This window comes from Cantharellus anzutake (assembly GCF_015039405.1).
Source record: "Cantharellus anzutake strain C23 chromosome Unknown EI90scaffold_4, whole genome shotgun sequence".
Classification (NCBI taxonomy): Eukaryota; Fungi; Basidiomycota; class Agaricomycetes; order Cantharellales; family Hydnaceae; genus Cantharellus; species Cantharellus anzutake.
The window spans coordinates 1339095-1358953 of NW_024066954.1; the positions used below are offsets into that span (position 1 = coordinate 1339095).

Consider the following 19859-nt stretch of genomic DNA (forward strand, 5'->3'; position numbering starts at 1 on the left):
CTGATGCGCAAAACATCTTTGAGCAACATCGTGATAACAAGCAGTCAGCCCCTCCGCGAAATAAGAGAAGATTGGGCTCACCGACACCGGGACCAGCACCAAAACGAAGGCAACAACCTACATCAACTTGCGTTGACGGCGAGGATACAGAAATGAATGAACTAGGCCCCACAACATCCACTCTTCTTGTTGATGATAATCACCATGCCGCTTCCACCCAGTTCCTGCATATACCCTCTAAAGAAGAACTTCATGATTGCCAGGCCGCCTTCTTGGAAAGAATCTCCTCTGCATCAGTTCGAGAGGCTGTTTGCGCTGCATGTGCATGCCTGCGCTGGGAACGTGAGTGTATGATGGTTGATGTGAACAAAATTCCAAACGCCAGTCATTTGAAACCAGCCACTCAGGACCGACATCCTGCTCAGATCCTTATCGATGGCATGTTGTTGGAGAGGAAGGGAGTAATTGAGACTGAAGGGAAACGGTATGCGATGCTTTGTAGAACGTGTCTTCAGGACCTTCAGCGTAATAAAATCCCTCAGTTTTCCCTATCAAACAACATGTGGATAGGCGACGTACCTGATGTACTCTCCTGCCTCACTATTCCAGAGCAGCTTCTACTATCTCCCATTTACCCACGCTGCTTCGTCGTCAAGATGTTTCCCAAAGGTGGACCAAGGGATGATCCTACACGCTTGCAGTCAGGATTACGGGGGAATGTGACGAGCTTTCCTATGAACACAGAAGATATCCTCAGTATGCTTCAAGGGCAGAAATTGCCCCGTCCTGTGGAGATCCTCGCCTCTGTCATATCAGTAACTTATGTTGGTGTCGGCAATGTGCCGCAGCATATGCTCAAATCGACATTTCGTATTCGGAGAAAGGCAGTATTGGCTGCACTTCAATGGCTGATGAAGCATAATAAATGCTTCTCAGAATATACGATGGACAAGGCTGTGTTGAACTCCCTGCCAGAAGATGACGTACCTTTGGAGATAAAGGCCGCCATTCGTCAAGAAACAGAAATAAGTGCTCTCCTCAAAGAGCATGACTCATACGTACCTGGAAATGGTGTGTTCCTGCCTGCATTCAAGCACTCTAAACTTACCTTCTTGCAATGATAGACATTGATGACGGTGACGAATCATGTAGCGAGGAAGGGGTTGACAAACCTAGTACCTCTTGTGGTGAGTCCGGTCATATTGAATACTTGAATATTACACTTATGGCGGAATGTTAGACGAGGGGGATGTCATCCCATTGCAATATCTTGGCAGCAGCCAAACGGAGCTCACTGCAGTCTCCACATCAGAGTTACTAGCCCAGGGAGTAACTAACCTGGTCAAGGAATCTGAGGCAGAACCCCCATACGCTGTTCGACACGGATGGAAATTAGTAAGAGATTTTGGCAAACTACGAACCAACGAAGCATCTTTGGACCCTCGCTATCACATACCCAAATTTAATTTTTGGGCATTGGCCTTTCCAGTTCTATTTCCGTATGGAGAAGGTGGGATTGAAGATAGTCGGCCGGTGAATGTGTCCTTTATGGAACATGTTCGTTACTGTCTTGAGCATCATTCAAGACGATTCCACACTCACCACTCCTTTCCATTTGTTGCATTTGGTATCGAGCAAAGACGCCAGGCCCTATCCTCTGCAAAGGTTCAAATGGGAAGAAAGGATTTTGACTTCGATGCATCCCTGCTGTCCAAAGTAACCATCGATGACTTGAAAGCGGCAAGCCATGAAGAGGCACGGGGACTTCCGATCTCAAATCCAGGAGTGCAGCGACTAATGAAGCATATTCGAGCGACAGCGAGCCGGGTGATGGGGACAGATCCATCCCGTGCAGCGATTCGCAGCCAAGTCTGGAGCACGACACTAAAATATGGCCCACCTAGTATCTGGCTGACTGTCAATCCAAGCGATATACATGATCCACTGGCACAAGTCCTTGTGGGGAAGGAGATTGATTTGGATGCTCTAGATAAAGTAATTAGCAACTCGATCGATCGTGAGCGGGCAATTGCAAAAGATCCCTACGCGGCTGCGAAGTTTTTCCATTTCACAATTCAAGCGATGTTGAGCACACTGTTGGGGATTTCGGTTGAAGGGCACCGCATCAAACGGAAATGTGGCATTTTGGGTTATATCCAAGCATATGTCGGTGTTGTCGAGGCACAGAACCGTGGAACCCTGCATCTCCACATGATCATCTGGCTACAAAACGCCCCAGATGCAGAGAAGCTGCGATCCAGCTTCCGTTCGGTGGTTTTCCGTGACAAGATGAAGGCGTATATAGAGGCAAATATCCGGGCCCACCTCCCTGGTATGGACGAACAGACGTTGAAGGCGATGCAACATGAAAACGATGTCGGGTTCTGTCGTCCGCCCCATCCCAATAATGCTGATTTCCATAATCAAGCTGCTGCACTCGAGAGACGTCTTATGCGTTCCTGCCAAATCCACACATGCAAGGCCAACCTGTGCCTTCGAGAAGACTGGAATACTCACAAGCTGAAATGCAAGCGAGGAGCACCATTCCCCTTATCTGACAGTGCTGTCGTGGATGAGAATGGAAACTGGAAACCTCAACGCTCATATGGCTATGTGAATAACTACAACCCTCACCTCCTTGTGTTCCTGCGCTGCAACCATGATATTAAACTTCTCACGAATGGCGAGGATACCAAAAATATCTGTTGGTACATCACTAAGTATGCGACCAAAGCGCAGACAAAGTTAGCCAATGCGTCAGCACTGCTGGCTCAGAAGCTTGCTTACCACTTTGCTGAAGATGAGCGTACAAATGGTATCCGTGACCGTAACCGTAAGCTGGTGTTTCGTTGCATAAATACCCTTAATAGGGATATGGAGCAATCGGGACCCCAGGTGATTTCATACCTGATGGGTTGGGGAGATACATTCAAATCTCACTACTATGTACCGTTATATTGGACATCGTTTTCTCGCCTGTTACTGCGTCAATGGCCAACACTCCAACGTACGACATGGTAAGGAGAAATATTAAAAGATGTTTTCATAATTGACTGACCTCTCGTTAGGAAACCTGGGCCCGATCAAGACCAGCAAAGAACTGAGGATATGGATGATAATGGCAAAGATGTAAGTGGCCATATGGACATCCCCACAGACGTGGACGAGGACGGCTGCAAGTCCACCCCACCAGATGCTGTTCAAGCTTCTCAGGGCTTAAATTGTGACGTCGAGCTTCTGACATTGGGTCTGAGCCCAGAAGGGGCCTTGGTCACAAAGTCGCAGGTGGATGACTATGTTTTCAGAGGCGATGAGCTGGAAGACATGTCACTCCTTGAGTTTATCTCGGACACTTACGAGGAGCAGGTTTCCCACAAGAAAGGGCCCATATCTGAACAGGGGGATAAAGTCCGAAATGACGTCGCTAGACATGCGGGCAGACCTACAAACATGCGTGTCAAATACCACACACAGCATCCATGGCATGCATCTCGAATCCGTGTTGTGCGCCCCAAGAATCACCGCACCATTGCCAACATCGTCGGAAAATGGCTCCCTCGGTCAGATGATGCTGATGAAGCAGACGTACATAGAGCCTCTATCCTTTGCCTTCTCAAACCATGGCGCAAGATGAGCTCACTAAAAATGTCCGAGGAAACATGGAAAGATTCTTACGACTCGTTCTTGCGGGCAGCAGGCAATGACAAAGTCGCCATGATTGGCAATGCACAGTTCTACTACGATTGCAAGGATGCTGCTGAACGGTCACGCACACAAGATACGGTGGTGAATGATTCGATCGATGCAGGAGATGAATCAGATGATGGTCACGAAAAGGACGAGTCCAGCCAAGGCTTCGACCATGACCTAAGCGAAGCAAATTTGGAAGCTTTTGTTAGCAAGCAGGAACCTACACGAGAGATCATTCATGGCTTACAGGCAGTTGAACACGCAAAGGCGGCACATGTCTTCGGGTCATGGGTTGAGGCTTGGGGAATTGAGCCCGGCCATTCCGGCATTGGAATCTACAACGATGAAAGACAGGCAGTATGGAAATCAGCGATCAAGAACGAGCGTGGAGGGTGTGCAGAACCTGGCGGATCACCGATGGGAGCCGTTGGCACCGTAGAAGTCGTTTCTGGGACTGCAGAGCCAGCGATCTCGCAAGGTAGTGTAGAATCCCTAGGCGGCAGCACTCAAGTTGCAACGCAGCAAGCGGATTCTGCACTTCAGCTTGGAGTTGACCAAATACGAGCGTATGACCTCATTTCAGTTCACGTCCTCAATACAATAAGAGGGATTCACCAGGATCAACTCTCCATGCTTCTTTTGGGCGAAGGGGGCACTGGGAAGTCTGTGGTAATTCAAGCTATTACCCGTCTGTTCGAAGCAAACAACTCATCTGGTATGCTTGCCAAAGGAGCTTACACCGGAATTGCGGCGTGCCACATTGGAGGTAGGACACTGCACACCCTGGCCGGTATCCCATTGGGGAAAAAAATGCCGACAATGCAACAGATTGCAGATTTGGCTAAGGAATGGCAAATGCGGCGATATCTCATCATTGATGAGTGCTCAATGATTTCACGATCATTCTTGGCAAAACTTTCATCAGTTCTTTGCATCATCATGACGCAGGTGCATGGAACTAGGCAAGACGAACCATTCAGAGGTTTAAACCTCATTCTCTGCGGCGATTTCCACCAGTTCCCTCCAGTCAGCGAGGGCACCGCTGCACCCTTATACTGGCCATCATCCCTCTCGGATTCTCCAGAGGCAGCTTTGGGAAGCAGCCTGTTCGAGAAATTCAACACAGTTGTTATTCTGAAGGAACAGATGAGAGTCACAGATCCGGAGTGGGTCGAGTTACTTCGGCACTGCCGCGATGGAACCTGCAATCCCCAACATCTGACTTTGCTGAAGAATCTGGTTCTGTTATCCAGAGACGGATCCACACCAGATTTTGTGAACTCACCGTGGCGCAACGCGAGGCTGGTCACACCTCGACATGGGGTCCGCGAGCAATGGAATGCAGCGGCTCTGGAGAGTCACTGCAAAGGAGCGCATCAGCGATTGTTTTCATGTGGAGCAGAGGATACCATCAAAGGGAGGCCACTCAACTTACGCGAGAGGTGGATCCGCGCTGCACAAGGAAAGCTCTCCAAAAACAACAGCAAGGCGGTCCTTGAAGGCGCAAGACTCCCTGATATCGTTCATTTCGCCATCGGCGCAAAGGTTATGGTGACGTCAAACATAAACACGGATATGAATATTGCCAATGGTACTCGCGGCGAGGTTGTGGAAATAATCCCTGATCCGAGGGAGGCTACGACATCCAACTGGGGGCCTAGAGTATCGCTGGTTTACCCACCATCGTGCATTCTTATTAGGCTGGAATATGGCAATCCAAGCCGGGTGGGAGACTTACCCGATGGAGTGGTGCCAATTTTCCCTAAGGAACAAACATACCAACTGAAGATTGGAGGAGGGAAAGCCAAAAGTGTGAAGCGGAAACAACTCCCTATAACGGGAGCATATGGTTTCACGGACTATCGCGCGCAAGGCCAAACGATCGGACATGTAATAATCGACCTAGCAAGTCCTCCTACTGGAGCACTGACACCATTCAGTGCATACGTTGCATTATCGCGGAGCTCGGGGAGAGAAACCATCCGCTTATTGAGAGATTTCGATGAAACCCTTTTCACACGGCCTGTGTGCGAGGCTCTAAAGCGGGCGGACTCACGGTTTGAAGAGTTGAACAAGAAGACAAAGGAACACTGGGAACAGCGTTGCGTTGCTGGAACAATGGCACACACATGAGGCAGAGATTGCGACCACGAGGACCATGTGATGGAGCACCATGTGATGTGTTTGCAAATAGTAATTGATTCAGAGGAACCATGTGATGTGTTCATAGGAATTTGCAATAGTTACATATTTCCCACGGCAATTATGACCTGGCAATGACCTTGCAAGCAAGGTAATTACTTGAAAGTTGTGTAATATGCCATTCCACGTGCTCAGCACGATTTTTCTCGTATTTCTTCCGCTTCGTTAGAGTCTTGTCTGGTCGTTTACCAGGCTGATAATTACGTTCCTCGCTTCTTCTGGCAGTGGGTGTAGGTAGGTTCTCGCGCCCTCTACCATTAGCATTGAGTATAGCCTAGACCTGGTACCTTATGATCAATTCCATACGGATGTTTTCTGCACTCGAGGAAAATATGGTTCACACTTTCCAGCTCCTCACGTGGGAATCTTTCTAGGTCAATGACCTGCAGTAGTAGTCCTTCCCAGCTAATACTCACACCATCCAGCCTCGCCATGGCGATTCACGAATGTGTGATGAATAAGAGAGGTTGATGACCGAGAGAAACTTTACGCCTCCCCCGAATCATTGATGGACAGTACGTATGGAAATTCCATCCAATCAAGTCAGGAAGGGGAAACCTAAGGGAGGCAGTCTCCCGAGCCATGGGAATCGGGTTAAATCAGGACCTCTGGGTGGTAGGAACAAAAGCATGGTTTCGCACATGCTCAGGCCCGTTCCCGTCCAAACTCTGCTCTTTAGAATGCCTCTCATGAGCGAGCTCGAGTTTAGCCTATATATTAATGGGAAAGGCTGCCAGGGACTTGTTTTATTATTCGAACTTCGACAATTAGTTTCATCAAATTGTTGGTGTGGTTGGATGCAATGCGGCATCCGCACAAAGGTAGTTGCTCGTCGTGATACCCTTTCCTTGAAATCAAGCATTTTCAGCCAGTATAAACGCCAGCTTTGATTCCTTGTATAAGTGACAACGAGATCGGGATTCACCCCCAGCATTCTGCTATTCCACACACCCTTCGGCTTACTGCGTATGCCACCACTGTGCCCGAACTCATCCCAAGAGGAACGTCCAATTGGAAGAAAATCAAAAAATCCGCATAACGATCCTGAAAAGGGGCGTAGTTATTTTAGTCAACGGACTTACATGTCCCGGGCATGAATGGGACAGGCCCGACCACGTTGCAACCAAGCCGACAAACAATCTGGGAAGAGGGCTCAGACGAAGCGCGTGTGGGACGTCGAGATGGTCTTACGATTATGAAAAGTACATAAGCAGCTGAGTCGTGCCACAAGCGTGCCTGTGGAAATGAAAATGAGTGAACGATATGCCGTGTATGACGTTGAGGGAATACCTCTCTCAAACTCTTCCAAACAGATAACACCTGGATATCCACCCAGACGATTCAGCCGAAGTTATTATATACGCATGAACCATTACTCACATTCGACACCAATCAGAACACTTTCTTGGGGAAGCTGCACAGAAATTAAAATGAATTCAAGCAGCAGTATTTCGAATCCTACCTTGTATACAAGATACCTCCCAGATTGTTGGGTCCCATGCCCACTCCCACCTTCCAGACAGGTACGAACATGATCTTCCTGCGCACTGGCAGGGCCAAGGTCCGCCAGATTTGTTGTACATACAGGGCATCTGGGATCACAATACATGAACGAATCCCAAACAAGATCATTACACTTCGCACTCACTCGCCGAGGTCACTTAACTGAGAGCTCGAATCATTCCTCCGAGAACTACCAGGTAAGCTCAGACTCGATGAAGACACTTGCAAGCTCTCCATCCCTCCCGAACGTCCACGTCTTAGAGGGGACGGTACATTCGCTATCACCTCATCATAACATGCTTGGCAAACACGTTGTAAAGAAGGTGCGCCAGGTGGATCTTCATGAGATGAAGGATCGGTGATAAGCTCCGAGGGGTCAAGCATTGCGCGATGAATGCTACAATTATTGCAATGTATGCGACCGCATTTACGACAGTGCTAAGTATAGTGAGGAGGTAAGGCAACAAACAAATGAGAAGATGCTTAGAGGATCCTCACATGCTATGAGGAGCAGAACGTCAGCGAAGCTTGATATGTGCAGCCGAAAGCAGACGCACCCGCCGAAGCAAAAACGTAAACCGTCGCTTGCACACTCTGCAGCTTGCGGCTGCCTCATCCCTCTCCCACTGAGAGTGCAATGTGTGTGGCACTGGCATATTGAGTCCATTTGTCGCAATTTTTCTCGGCGCATCATGAGTAGGGACCCTGAATTCTGGAGCTTGTGCCAGTTGCGGTGTGAGGTCAGGCTGCCTAGAGGAAGAACGCGCAAGGCTGAAATAATCCGTATGATGCGATCTTATCGAAGCTGGACGAGTAGTTGTACTTGACCCCAGGGGAGATTGGGGATAATGAAAGCTATCATCAGAATCATTATCGTCCGCGTCTGCCTCACCGTCATCCTCTAGGCTCACAAATAAGGAACGCGGTTTTCGGGACAAAAACAGATCATACCGTCATTTGTGGCATACAGCCCATTGGCATTAGCAGTCCTCCGTATTCTCTCCAATATACGGTTGTAGGTGTTAATGAGCGCCTCAGCACGCGCTTTCCGGCCGCTGTCCATGTCACCTAAGTCAGAACGACATATTCAGGGATCATTAGTAGTGAACGATTGACATCTGGTTGCTTACTGCGCATGCCCAGACGTAGCTCGCCCACAGCTCTGCTTAGCTTATTGATATCCCGCTTGATGTCTGCAGGTGTCTGCGGACCCATTTCGTCCATGGAGGGACTTCCTGAACTCCCTACTAGGTATCGCGCTCGTGATATGTAGTCCTGGTGCGACGACAAACCATTCGAGGTGAGGGTAGACAATTCGACTCCTCCGTCCTCGTCATCTCCAAGATCGCTAATTTCATCCGGTACATATGGGGCAAAACCGCCATCCTCAGTGAGACTGTAAAGATTACCATCTGGCTGCATCAACGGTAATGACGTTACGTCAAGTCGACGACGCATTACCCGGACCTGTATGCACATAAGCACACATCCTACGGACCAACTCGATAGAGAAGTAGCTTACCCATCTCCTTCGACGTGCCCAGGCGAGGTTCGTGTTCTGAAGGGCCCCTTTCTTAGAGACGTGCTGTCCGTTGGAGCGGGTGGACCCACTAGACGTGGAAGGACTCCCTAAACCTGCGGCGACGAGGCCAGAGCCAGTAAGGAGGCGTTCAAGCTGAGGCGGTGTCTCAGCTGTCCAGCGATCCTCTGTGTCATCAAGATATCTTGAATACTGCCAACCATCAGTAACGTCCACCCGTGGATGTGTCACGTCCAGCATCCAATCAGACCTTATTCCTTTGTTAACGAAAAATACCTCCATAAGCAGTGCAAGAAAAACCTCACATCCAGAAATGACTCCGCTCCGCCCCATCTCTCAGATTGGCTTCGGTACTACTCGGCAAAGGGATCGTAAAAGAGTCATCTAGGAAGGGCAACTGGACGCTGTTCCTCCATGCGGGTATGTACTTCTTTTCAGGTGGACCCCGCCCAATTAAGGCATCCCCATCGGGCCAAAGCACAAGTTCGAATGGGGCTCGTCGTCCTTCCCTGCCTAGATGATACACGGAAAACCGCGGTTTCCCGCCATTGACGGCGAGAGTCTTGAACCGAGTATCCAGCCTTTGGTGTTCATGGACAATAATGGGAACGGTGGCATGGATCGCTAAGGGGTTGTACTTGGTAGCCGAGCCAGCCCTTCGGAAAATCTCGAGTTCAGCCTGCTGAAGAACCTACGCCTCGACGTGAGTGCTTTGGGAAAGTACCAAAAGAGGGGCGAAATACCTCGCAGATATAAATCTCGAACACTGCAGCAGCAATGTCAAACGCCGTTTCACCCCAATTGTTTCGAACGAGAGGATCGGCAGACTGTTTCGATAGCAGGTGGCGCACTACTGGTAAATGACCCTTCGAGGCAGCGTTCACTAATCTAAGAGGTGAGACGGAGAATGCGGTTGGGTAGGCGTAATACCCAACTCAGAGGCGTCCAACCCCCTTTACTCTTCATATCCACACCACGGCCTGACTTGCCATCCCTCTCATAAGTGTCAGCAGCGCCACCCGAGTCGCATAGCCATCGAACGACATCAAGGTACCCTTGTTCAACTGTGGATTCAGCAATTGTCGCGTAACAAAGCAGAACCACCCACCTTTAGAGCACGCATTATGTAAGGGGGTATACCCATCTGCATCCTGGGCCAGAACGTCGGCCTTGCCAACTTCCAAAGTGACAAGATATTTGACCAGTTCAATATGTCCGTTGAGAGCAGCCTTGTGAAGGCCAGTCTGAATGATATGAAAATGTCATTCCTACTACAGGAACACAGAGGAGTTCTTACCTCGCCCTCCTTGTCTTCAAGATCCGCCATTGCTCCGCGATCGGCAATAACTAAGCAGATGTTTTATGAGCGTATAAATCCGCGGCAATAATAAAGATAGGGTGCATACGCCACTGAGCAACTTCAAGATGACCGCGACTACAAGCGGCATGCAAAGGAGTAAGGCCTGTTCGTGATGTTGCCTCATTTGCTAAAGTGAACCCATCAATTCCGTGTTCTTCCTGAGCGCTATCGAAGAGGCGTCGTAGTTGTTCGATATCCCCAGATGAAGCAGCGGCATAAATCGCCTCAAGTTGTGCTGGTGAAGGATTAGTGGCAGCAGGTTGCACATTGACCAGCGAATCATCTTCGACAGGGACACCCCCTGATATGCGCGTCACGTCACCAGCATCCGAACCATTGGTTATTTCTGACACGCCAGGATATATGAAATACTCTTCCTCTTGCAAGTGGTCTTCTTCACCTGAAATGCAGAGCGATGAGAACCGAATGGCAGATTGGTCATCCAGCTTACTCTGCTGAATATAATTAAAAACCTCCTCTTCTGAATCCTCAGCTGAGTGTTCTGTATCTTGTACATGTTGTGCGGTCTCCTTTGGAGATGGATGGTCTAATATGGTCGGTCCATTTTCTGCCGAAAGGGGGTCGACAGAATGTGAGGCGAGTTGCGACATCAGAGTGACAATTTTTGCGGTAAACGGAGACCAAGATAACCGCAGCCGAAATGGTAAGTCCCCGAGCTAACCCCTTCACAGTCCTGTCAGTCCTGAAGGGACGATCCCGCGGCTCGCCCGCTTGCAGCCTTGGTTCGGGAACTTCCGAGAATTGCGAATGCCAGACCCTGTCTTGAGCGGCAAACGCTTACTACTCTCTAACCCAAATCAACGATATGCAAGGACTGTGCATCGCGATCATCGTCTTGCGTTTCTACTCCCCACTAAATCGTTGAAGTACCATACCCGTCAACTTTTGACGGATGCATACGCACCTTTTGTACTGTATCCATTGCTCACGATACACTCGAATTTGGTGTGGGGCTCTGCAGTGGAAAATAATTATTGGGATATTGACTAGGCACACCTTGACACGCCGACCTCTGACAGAGTCTGTCTTCATAATATGACGTGTGAAACAAGGTTGTGTGTTGCTGATCATTAGGTTTGGACAGGAATGCCATGGAGATGGGAGAGGTGAAGCATAGTGGGATTTGACGCTGCGGATGCGGATGCCAGAAAAGAAAAGGGCTAATGCGCTTGGGCAAAGCGGTGGGTGTCCGATCTGAGAAACTGTTCACTGAATTAATTGGACGCGTGCAGGAGTTGGAAGAGAGTATAAAGTCTCTTGATGCTTCTCTCAAGGAGAAGCTCTCTTCTCATAACCCCTTGGATGCTTGGAAAGTGGGTCTCCATGACCGGGACCGCGTCGTGTCCACCATCTTCAGTCATTCCGTTCTTCCCGGTATCTGTCCTCGGTACAGAAGATAGTTCAGGCATTGCCCACACCGGAGTTGTCCTTTCGGCACGAGCGTCTGTTGCTCCTCGCGCCTTTATAGAAGCAATGCTTCGCCAATCGGCGCAATGTTCGCTGAGCTCTTTTAACTACCCGTACATAGCTTCTTACAACATCATTTTTAGATCTAATCTTCACTTATCTTTCCAAGGCTCCGCCTTTCTGCGGACATCGACCATCTACGACCCACGCCCTGAAGAGTGCCATTTATCTCGCAACGTGTTGTGTTGGGGGGTTTTTCTTCACTGGAACGGTATTTCCTCTTCGAACTTCGTCGTCACCTCACCTCAATTTTTCTCAACTGCCCAGCGGAAGACCGAATGGAATTATGTGGGCCTCCGTAATACTTAGGAACCACTTACGAATGCAGTCCTGTCGGCTCCCCGAGGCTCGTAGCATCGTGCTGTCCGCCCGTCGGTACGCGTTTGAATCTCGACGTTATTCCTTCTCTCAAGCAAGATGATAACACGGCTTTGGGGTAGCCCCTTGCGCCTCTGTAATTGTGCCTGAGTGGGTCGTTCCAATCAGCGACGCCAGGGGCATGTACTCCCTGAAGAATACAACCCTATCAACCCAATCATTGCTATTCACCGCCCGATGGCCGTGATGGACACAGCCCTGAACACAGATGCTTCCGATTCTCAGGATTCCAAGACTGGCAGAATTGCTTGTATGGGTGACTGGAGCATTGTGCAAGAAGAGGAAGAGAGACACAATAACGTAGTTCCATATTCTGTTGTTGCAACACCATTTCGATCGAATCATTCATTAATATCAATCGCTCGCAGCAGCAGAATTCTCGAAAGTATTTAATTTGAATTATTGTTGGGCAGGCTTGTACGCATCACTGCACCAGATATCTACTAATTTACAGTCGATGCTTCAAAACCGAACCAATTCTGATTGCAGCCGCTCAATTGATGGCAGCAGGAACATAATCGGGGATCAGGTCTATATTCGAAATCTGTTTCAGTGACAGCAATATATCGGACAGAGGTAAATTGCCGATCCTCTGGTGGGTCAGAGAACATCGCGAAGAGGAGAGTGAGAGTGGCTACGGGTTCGTGCTTGAATATGTGGCCAGTGAAAGAATATGTCGTGTTGGAGCTAGACTCCGTCGCGTAGAGAGTATGTTCCGCCTTTCATCATAAATTTCGTATGAGAGTGCGTATATCCGCTAACTCATGACCCCTTCCAAGACGTTCCAACGGAACAGCCATACCGGCATATAACTGTCGAAGATAATTTGCATAGATGACAGGGTATTCAGAACGAAGTTGACGAGAGTACGATCTCGCCTCTTCACCCATGTCAAATGCTTCTGTACAGCGCCCCAGGCGTGAAAGTATCCTGGATAGATCCCGCAATCCCCAGGCTAGATGAGCGGTATATGAGGTCGGATGAGTAATATGTAGAGAACACCAAAGAGAAATGGATTCTTCGATGAAAGGCACTGCTTCAGCGGGGCAATCAAGGTAATCGAATGAGAGAGCGAGATTGTGGAGTGATTGAGCTAAATCTGGGCTGTATGATGTGGGATGAACAGCAACGAGTTCGCGCTGGAGCTTGACAGATTCTTTGATCGCGGAGAGCGCCTCGGAATAACGTCCCAGATTGTCCAATGATATCTTGAGACTGTTGAGCGATCGAGCCAAATCGGGGATGGATGACGTGGGATGAACAGCAACGAGCTCGCGCCAGAGCTTTACACTTTCTTCGATCACCGGAAGTTCCTCGGAATAACGTCCCAGTCTGTCCAATGCCACGCTTAAATTCTGGAGCGAGTAGGCCAAATATGGAGTGTACAATGTTGGATGAACAGCAACAAGCCCACGCCAGAGCTTGACACTTTCTTCGATCACCTGGAGCGCCTCGGAATGACGTCCCAGTACGTCAAATGATACCTCTGAATTCTGGAGCGATTGAGCCAAATCTGAGGTGTACGATGTCGGATGAACAGCAACAAGCTCGCGCCAGAGCTTCACACTTTCTTCAGTCAGTGGGAGCGCCTCGGAATGACGTCCTAGTCTTTCCAACGTTATGCAAAGATTATGGAGCGATCGAGCCAAATCTGGGGTGTATAACGTCGGATCAATAGCAACAAGCTCACGACAGAGCTTCACACTTTCTTCAATCATCGGAAGTGCCTCTGAATAACGTCCCAGAATACCCGATGATATCGCAAGAATGTTGAGCGATTGAGCTAACTGTGGGGTGTAGGACTCCGAGTCTGCTCGCACGAGGCAACGGCAGAGGGTTGCGGAATCCTTTGCCAACTCGTATGCCTCCTGAAATCTCGAAAAAAATGCCAGATTCCATCCCACTTTGCCAAGTACTTGGACCAACTTGTGAATGTCTTTCTTTGAATTCCGATTAACGTTCGAATAAGAATCCCTTATAAGCCTCACAGATCAGATCTTTCATACCTTGGCCCACTCAGGAAATGATGATACACTGATATACCCTTCTGTCCTCACACAGACCTCCACCCAGCGTATTATATGCTGATTCAAAAATGTGAGAACCGATCCGCTGAGCACTTCTAGTGGCTCCTGAACATTATTGAGGTGGTATACAGTATACCGACATGAGTAATGGAGTTGTTCTGACAGCGTCTCTTGAGGGATGCGTGGCAGTTTATCCTTTTCGGGAACATTCTCGATCAGCCCCAAACCCTCCGCACAGCAAAGATTCTTATTCAAGATCTCGGTACAGCGCAAGGCCATCTTGGCATTTGCCCATGTCGTATCCACCGTGTAACAATGACTCATGAGTGATTCAGGACCGATTTTTCCCATGAGAAAGTCACGGAACGACTGATGAATGATGCGGATTGATGTGTCGAAATGGGGGACTCCTAACAAGAGGGGAGCAAGTTCAACTTGAATGGAAGATTTTAAGAACGGCGACAAAATCGCATCCCACGCCGCAATAGACAGCGGTTGCTCAGCAACCAGGATCGCCCCCATAACGATGGGGTAGTCATGCACGAAATCTTCATCCTCCCAATCGCATTTGTCCAGAATGGCCGAATACAGCGTACCCATCACTCCTCCAGGAGAGCTCATCGATCGAGAGGCACCCGTGTTGAGCAGCTTATCTAGCGTCTTCCTCGGCTTCTTGGCTAGTCTCACATAACGGAAGACAGTGCTGATCCAAATGAACAAGCCGCCAGCTTTTTCCGATATATCTTGAACCAATGAATCGTCTCCTTCGAATTCGTCTCCTTGACCCGAATGATCGTTCTTTAGGCAACGCAGCTGCGCGCGGATGTAAACGGAGCAGTCTTGTTTATTGGTATCATCCAAGATGTCTATGCCAAACCGGTCGATGGGAAAATTGAGTGAAAGAAGACGATCCACGAGGTAAGTTTGTCTTGACGTGACAAAGAACTTGATGTTGAAAAGCTTCTCAAATTGTACTGAGAAAGATGCAGTCGCGAGGGGTGGATCATCCCTAAGAATGGATATGATGGAGGCACAATATGAGGGGTCGCGCTTTGCTAGTGATCGAGCCATGCCGCTGACCAGGTGATCTGGCCGCGACTGCTCGCCTGCTTTGAAGAAAAAGGTGAATACCAGTGACCCTTCGCATTCGCACTTCTCCGCGATTGAATGGGCAACGGATGTCTTGCCAGCACCGGCCACGGCTGTTAGTAGCATCACCTGCTTCGCGTCGTCCTCCGTGCTACAACACCAGGTCATGATGTGGTCAATGAGATGGGTTCGGGTGCCCTCCAGGCACACCTCAGCTGGGTCATGATGGGCAATGGTTGGATATCGTAGCTCACTCAAAACTGAGTCGCTCTCTGAACGGCTTTGATTATTTGCTATGTCTGTTAGTTTGGCTCCAGTCGTTAGGTTAGTCCTCAGCTACATGATCCCAAACAAGTCAGGATAGCAGAGGAACAGCAATGCAAAGAAGAGTCACCTGAAATGATGCCAATGCATTGTCGAGAATTTTCTTGAAGCCATCAATCCTTCCCGGATGCTTCAACTGTGAGAAGTAACAGCGCGCGGCCGCCCCATTTTTTCCAGGATTGGTACGATTTCAGTGGCGATGTGTTTTAGCGTGCTGTGGAGTCGCACATAAATGGGATAGCCGACCGACAAAAGATCAATAGTACGTACTCATTCAACTTCTTGGCATTCACTAGCCAAGGTTTTGCTTCTTCCGTTGAAGTGTCATAGGATTCGATGGCCGCTAGTGCATCCACTACAACATCAACCACATATTTCCCAAATTCTTTCCATTACTTACTTGGACCATGAAGAGGACGGTGCTGGTGGGACCCTTTAGGGGAGGGAATACATCGGATACAGCATTGATAGCTCTAAGAATTGGAATGGCGATGTCACCCCCTGCTGCAAGAAGGCGATCAATATCCCGTCTGAGAGCATTGGCCTTCTCCTTGAGCGACATCGTTGACGGGGGACGGAGCGGCAATAATGCAGTGGCAATGAAGCTGCACTGCTCAAGAGCTATGTGGTTGGCACGAGTTACTTATGGAAGGTGCACGCGAGTCCAACAGCTCTGGTGGGTAGAAAAAAGAACTCGGATTTCGACTTAAGTGCGACTGAAGGTTGGGATTTTTCATTCAAACGTCAACTCAACCGTGAGAACCGGGAGTTGGGGATTTCTTATCCCGTACGACTTCTAAACATGATCCATCTATCATGATCCAAGGTTCTCCAGGAGGTTGTATCCTATCGCCGGATCAGAGGCATAGCTCCCGAAAAAGCGCTTGAAGGCAGCTCTCTTCCCGTTTCCAAATCCCTTTCACTTTGCTGTATCATACTGTTGTTCATGCCCAAGATGGTTAAAGAACTGGCGGACATGGGAATGATACCGCTCGACGCGTCCCAACCTATATATGATGTCCCAGATCCTTCAGGAATCCCAGATGCAAACGAAGACAGACCATTACCTGGGAAAGAATTGGTAAGCATAATCTTGGACATCATCCTCACGGCCGCCGATCTCGTTCTGAACTTTTTCCGAATGACTCCTGTTACATGCTAGCCTCGTCTGGATTCCGGATTCTCCCCTTTAGCATTTGGGGGCGCTGCTTTCTCCGGTCATTACCAATCGGAAGATCACATCCGTTCGAGCGAGCCATTCAGGACACTTCGTCTTGCGTTGCGGTCCGTAGATAGACTCGTTTGCTTCTGTGCTTCTGACCCTTCATCCGATCCCTTGCATAGCTATGGTATAACCACGATCGATACATCCACATACTATGGCCAGTCTGAGATCGTCCTGGGTTCGATCCTCCGTGCTCTCGAACCCGAGTTCCCTCGTTCATCATACAAACTTGTGCGTGTTACTTCCCCTGCCCGGCGAAGGAAAAAAATTAAGCACAATCTTCTTTCTAGATGACTAAGTGTGGTCGATTCGGGGGTAACAAACAAAATTTCGACTACACGCCCTCCACGCTCCGCAAATCTGTCCAACGCTCCCTAGAACGGCTCGGGACGACGTACCTCGACGTTCTCTACTTACATGACGTCGAATTTGTCGCAGATCCTATATATCCTGAAGATCCTACCGGAGATCCGACACGTGTCATCGATGACGACACACTAAGAGCGGTCTGGGGTCTGGACGAGAACAAGAGCCGTGGGGAAGGGGATGATAAAATTGTTGCCGCGTACAGTGAATTAAGAGACATGCGTTCTGAAGGACTCGTTCGAGCTATCGGTATCACCGGTACGTTCACTCTGGCCTCAGACGATCTAACATCCTGAATCAACCTGCCTCAGGATACCCACTCCCGACTCTTCTTCGTCTAGCCTGTCTCTTAACCCAAACGTTCTCCGAACCCCTCGACACATTGATGTCCTATTCCCACCACACCCTCTCCTCTCCTACAGCCCTGGCATCATACATTCCTCTCTTTTTCAGTCCTTCCCGTTCGCATTTCTCCATCCCACTCGTACGGAATTTGTTTTGTGCATCGCCACTTAATATGGGATTCTTCGGCGATAGGCAGTTGCCTAGTTGGACTTCCGTCTCGAACGGGATGAAAGCCATTAGAAAGGAAGTGATCAAGTTTTTGGAGGAGGATGAGGACGGGAAGAAGAGGTGGGAAGGTGGAATAGTTGATTTGGCTTTGGGATACGGGTTTAGGAGGGGGACAGTTCGACCAACAGCCGAGGTTGGTGAAGATGGCGCCGATAGAGAGCTGTCGAAGGAAATTCCAACCGTTATAGGGTTAAGCACCCTCAACGAGGTACACGAGGCTGTTAGGGTTTGGTGGGAGGTGAACGAGGATGCCTTTTTCGAACATCGTCATGTGGACAAGTTCAAGGCAGCCAGGAGGAAGGAACTGGAGAAGGAGGTGACATCAATGTTTGAGAGAGGTGGATGGTTGAATTGGAGTTGGGCGAGCCCGCCATTACTTTAGTTGGCAACTCACGGGGGTTACGCCAACGGCACTTGCTCTCATTCTTGCAATAACGGGTCAATGTATTCATTTTACTCCATTTTTCAAACGTGCACAAGGTGCACCATTCTTGTATGTAGCTGAAATCACTTCGCACTTGAAGGCTGCGCACGTGTACTATATATGAAGAGCGCACTCTCATTGGATGAGGACGCTTACTTCAGCTCCCCTTTGGGAATCGTCATCGGGTGAATTTGTGACATCACCTGTGGTTGCCTGTTTTGCGACCTGCTGTATCCAAAATAGCTTGACCGATAAATGTCACTTCCTCACACTTGGTATACCCTTGACAGTGTGCCATTACTGATGCAGATGCATGCGTGTTAGGATCATGCGTTCCTCACCGATGGTTGGCCACATCACGAAGGCAACTGCAGCAAAATTCCCCTAGTCTAGAGCGCTCTAGAGCGCCTGTTCCAGTCAACGGTTTAAGCTGGTTCTCATTGTGGAGATAAAAAATGACACATGGGCGAATTCGCCTCATTTGCACCAGAGGGTGGATGCCCAGATGCACCAACGCTACGATCAGATGTTACACGACTGCCCCTATAGCCTGCTGGGAACCTCGCTCCGTGTTTATCGTGGCAACAGGGAGACAGGCATTGTTTCACCTTGCCTTGTTGGATCACAGCACCGGGGAGCAGTTAGTTACACGACATTATAGTGTCAACGTGCAGATGTCAGAGTCAGGGTTGATGTTGATGTATATGTAGCATTTCTTATGCGTGCAGTATCATATCGCTTGTGGTGCTGAGGTGACACCGAGCGTGGCGTCAATCCATCGACCTACGGTTTTTAAAACCCAAACTTGACTTGTGCTGGGGTTTCTGGCACTTTGACGTGGCATCAAAATAGTTTCATAATCATCAAAGCAAAGGCTCATCCCTAATCGTACACTATGCCTTCTACTTCGGACCAGGATGCTGCAACTGACCACCCAACGGATCAAAAGTTGCAAACGTCACCTCATCCTCCTGCGACTGATACAGCTGAACTTACCACTGAAACTGGCGGCTCAAATGCTACTGACCCCGCCCATGCCGGCATCCAAGGTCAAACGCACGAGAATGCTGCACACACTGGATCGCGGCTGGGAGACACTCTGAGGCATGTCCATCTTACTGCTACATCCTAGATCTCCCAACACTTACGGATACCATGTATGCGTGTCCTCATTTAAAAGAGGCGCCTGGAACGTATTTCATGGAACAGGCGAAGTGGTTCGAGGCAATATCAACAAGTTAGTTGACGATACCGGCGACGTCATCAGGTAAGTCTTTGTCCCTGGGTTGGCATTCTGGATCTACACTTTCTACAGCCAACGCAAGAGTAAGGACGAGAAACCAGCCTCTCGTTCGGGACAGACAGGTGAAAGTATCGTGGCGAGAGGTGCGAGTGAATTTTCGAAAGGATTGGAACAACTTCGTGGGCACCACGACGGTAGTGCCTCAGGGAATAAGTGAATGGGGCGAGTTGGGACTAACAAGCATGCAAAATGTGGTTATCAGCGGTTGAACAGTTGCATCGAGACAGAAGTTATGGAATCAGAGTCTGTACTATGTATCCGTCCGTGATGTAGTTCCTGTCAAGAAAATGAAAAAGTATGGCACGGCAACACTATTGCAAGGGATATATCATGTAAATTCCTTGAGGCCCGGTGCCCGGTGGTAATC

The 19859-nt window shown here is 49.1% G+C and overlaps 9 protein-coding genes across 9 annotated transcripts; 6 read left to right on the plus strand and 3 right to left on the minus strand.

The window, feature by feature from the left end:
• Positions 1-636: 636 nt before the first annotated feature.
• Positions 637-1154, plus strand: EI90DRAFT_3034165 (uncharacterized protein). The gene has a single exon (XM_039058521.1). The coding sequence runs from the start codon at positions 657-659 to the stop codon at positions 1119-1121; it is 465 nt and encodes a 154-aa protein (XP_038922441.1). The 5' UTR covers positions 637-656; the 3' UTR covers positions 1122-1154.
• Positions 1155-3019: 1865 nt separating this feature from the next.
• EI90DRAFT_1746181 (uncharacterized protein) lies at positions 3020-4595 on the plus strand (the record flags this gene model as incomplete). The annotated part of the gene is made up of 1 exon (XM_039052118.1): positions 3020-4595. A coding segment is annotated over exon 1 (1487 nt), but the record flags the coding sequence as incomplete, so codon positions are not given.
• A 670-nt stretch (positions 4596-5265) lies between these two features.
• Positions 5266-5823, plus strand: EI90DRAFT_2905021 (uncharacterized protein; the record flags this gene model as incomplete). The annotated part of the gene is made up of 1 exon (XM_039054189.1): positions 5266-5823. The coding sequence occupies one exon, from the start codon at positions 5266-5268 to the stop codon at positions 5821-5823; it is 558 nt and encodes a 185-aa protein (XP_038922443.1).
• A 1147-nt stretch (positions 5824-6970) lies between these two features.
• EI90DRAFT_2905326 (uncharacterized protein) lies at positions 6971-9819 on the minus strand (the record flags this gene model as incomplete). Its single annotated transcript, XM_039054201.1, has 12 exons — positions 6971-7032; positions 7084-7128; positions 7183-7212; positions 7273-7306; positions 7355-7484; positions 7541-7833; positions 7953-8296; positions 8347-8463; positions 8526-8862; positions 8918-9185; positions 9241-9626; positions 9679-9819. Coding segments are annotated over 12 exons (2187 nt in total), but the record flags the coding sequence as incomplete, so codon positions are not given.
• On the minus strand, positions 9375-11032 carry EI90DRAFT_1746392 (ankyrin repeat-containing domain protein). The gene is made up of 6 exons (XM_039052119.1): positions 10747-11032; positions 10342-10695; positions 10233-10282; positions 10044-10164; positions 9679-9990; positions 9375-9626 (listed from the first exon to the last, which is right to left on the minus strand). Exons 1-5 carry the CDS (start codon positions 10904-10906, stop codon positions 9824-9826), a joined length of 852 nt encoding a protein of 283 aa, XP_038922445.1. The 5' UTR covers positions 10907-11032; the 3' UTR covers positions 9375-9626; positions 9679-9823.
• Positions 11033-11253: 221 nt separating this feature from the next.
• On the plus strand, positions 11254-12142 carry EI90DRAFT_1746525 (uncharacterized protein). The gene is made up of 4 exons (XM_039052120.1): positions 11254-11497; positions 11549-11811; positions 11867-11994; positions 12051-12142. The coding sequence occupies exons 2-4, from the start codon at positions 11577-11579 to the stop codon at positions 12090-12092; spliced, it is 405 nt and encodes a 134-aa protein (XP_038922446.1). The 5' UTR covers positions 11254-11497; positions 11549-11576; the 3' UTR covers positions 12093-12142.
• A 322-nt stretch (positions 12143-12464) lies between these two features.
• On the minus strand, positions 12465-15259 carry EI90DRAFT_3034175 (uncharacterized protein; the record flags this gene model as incomplete). Its single annotated transcript, XM_039058522.1, has 3 exons — positions 12465-14101; positions 14168-14446; positions 14495-15259. 3 exons carry the CDS (start codon positions 15257-15259, stop codon positions 12887-12889), a joined length of 2259 nt encoding a protein of 752 aa, XP_038922447.1. The 3' UTR covers positions 12465-12886.
• A 1324-nt stretch (positions 15260-16583) lies between these two features.
• On the plus strand, positions 16584-18147 carry EI90DRAFT_2965887 (NADP-dependent oxidoreductase domain-containing protein; the record flags this gene model as incomplete). Its single annotated transcript, XM_039055544.1, has 6 exons — positions 16584-16682; positions 16764-16885; positions 16946-17057; positions 17117-17450; positions 17504-17880; positions 17926-18147. The coding sequence occupies 6 exons, from the start codon at positions 16584-16586 to the stop codon at positions 18145-18147; spliced, it is 1266 nt and encodes a 421-aa protein (XP_038922448.1).
• Positions 18148-18974: 827 nt separating this feature from the next.
• EI90DRAFT_3034185 (uncharacterized protein) lies at positions 18975-19798 on the plus strand. The gene is made up of 3 exons (XM_039058523.1): positions 18975-19293; positions 19370-19456; positions 19505-19798. The coding sequence occupies exons 1-3, from the start codon at positions 19085-19087 to the stop codon at positions 19647-19649; spliced, it is 441 nt and encodes a 146-aa protein (XP_038922449.1). The 5' UTR covers positions 18975-19084; the 3' UTR covers positions 19650-19798.
• Positions 19799-19859: the final 61 nt, after the last annotated feature.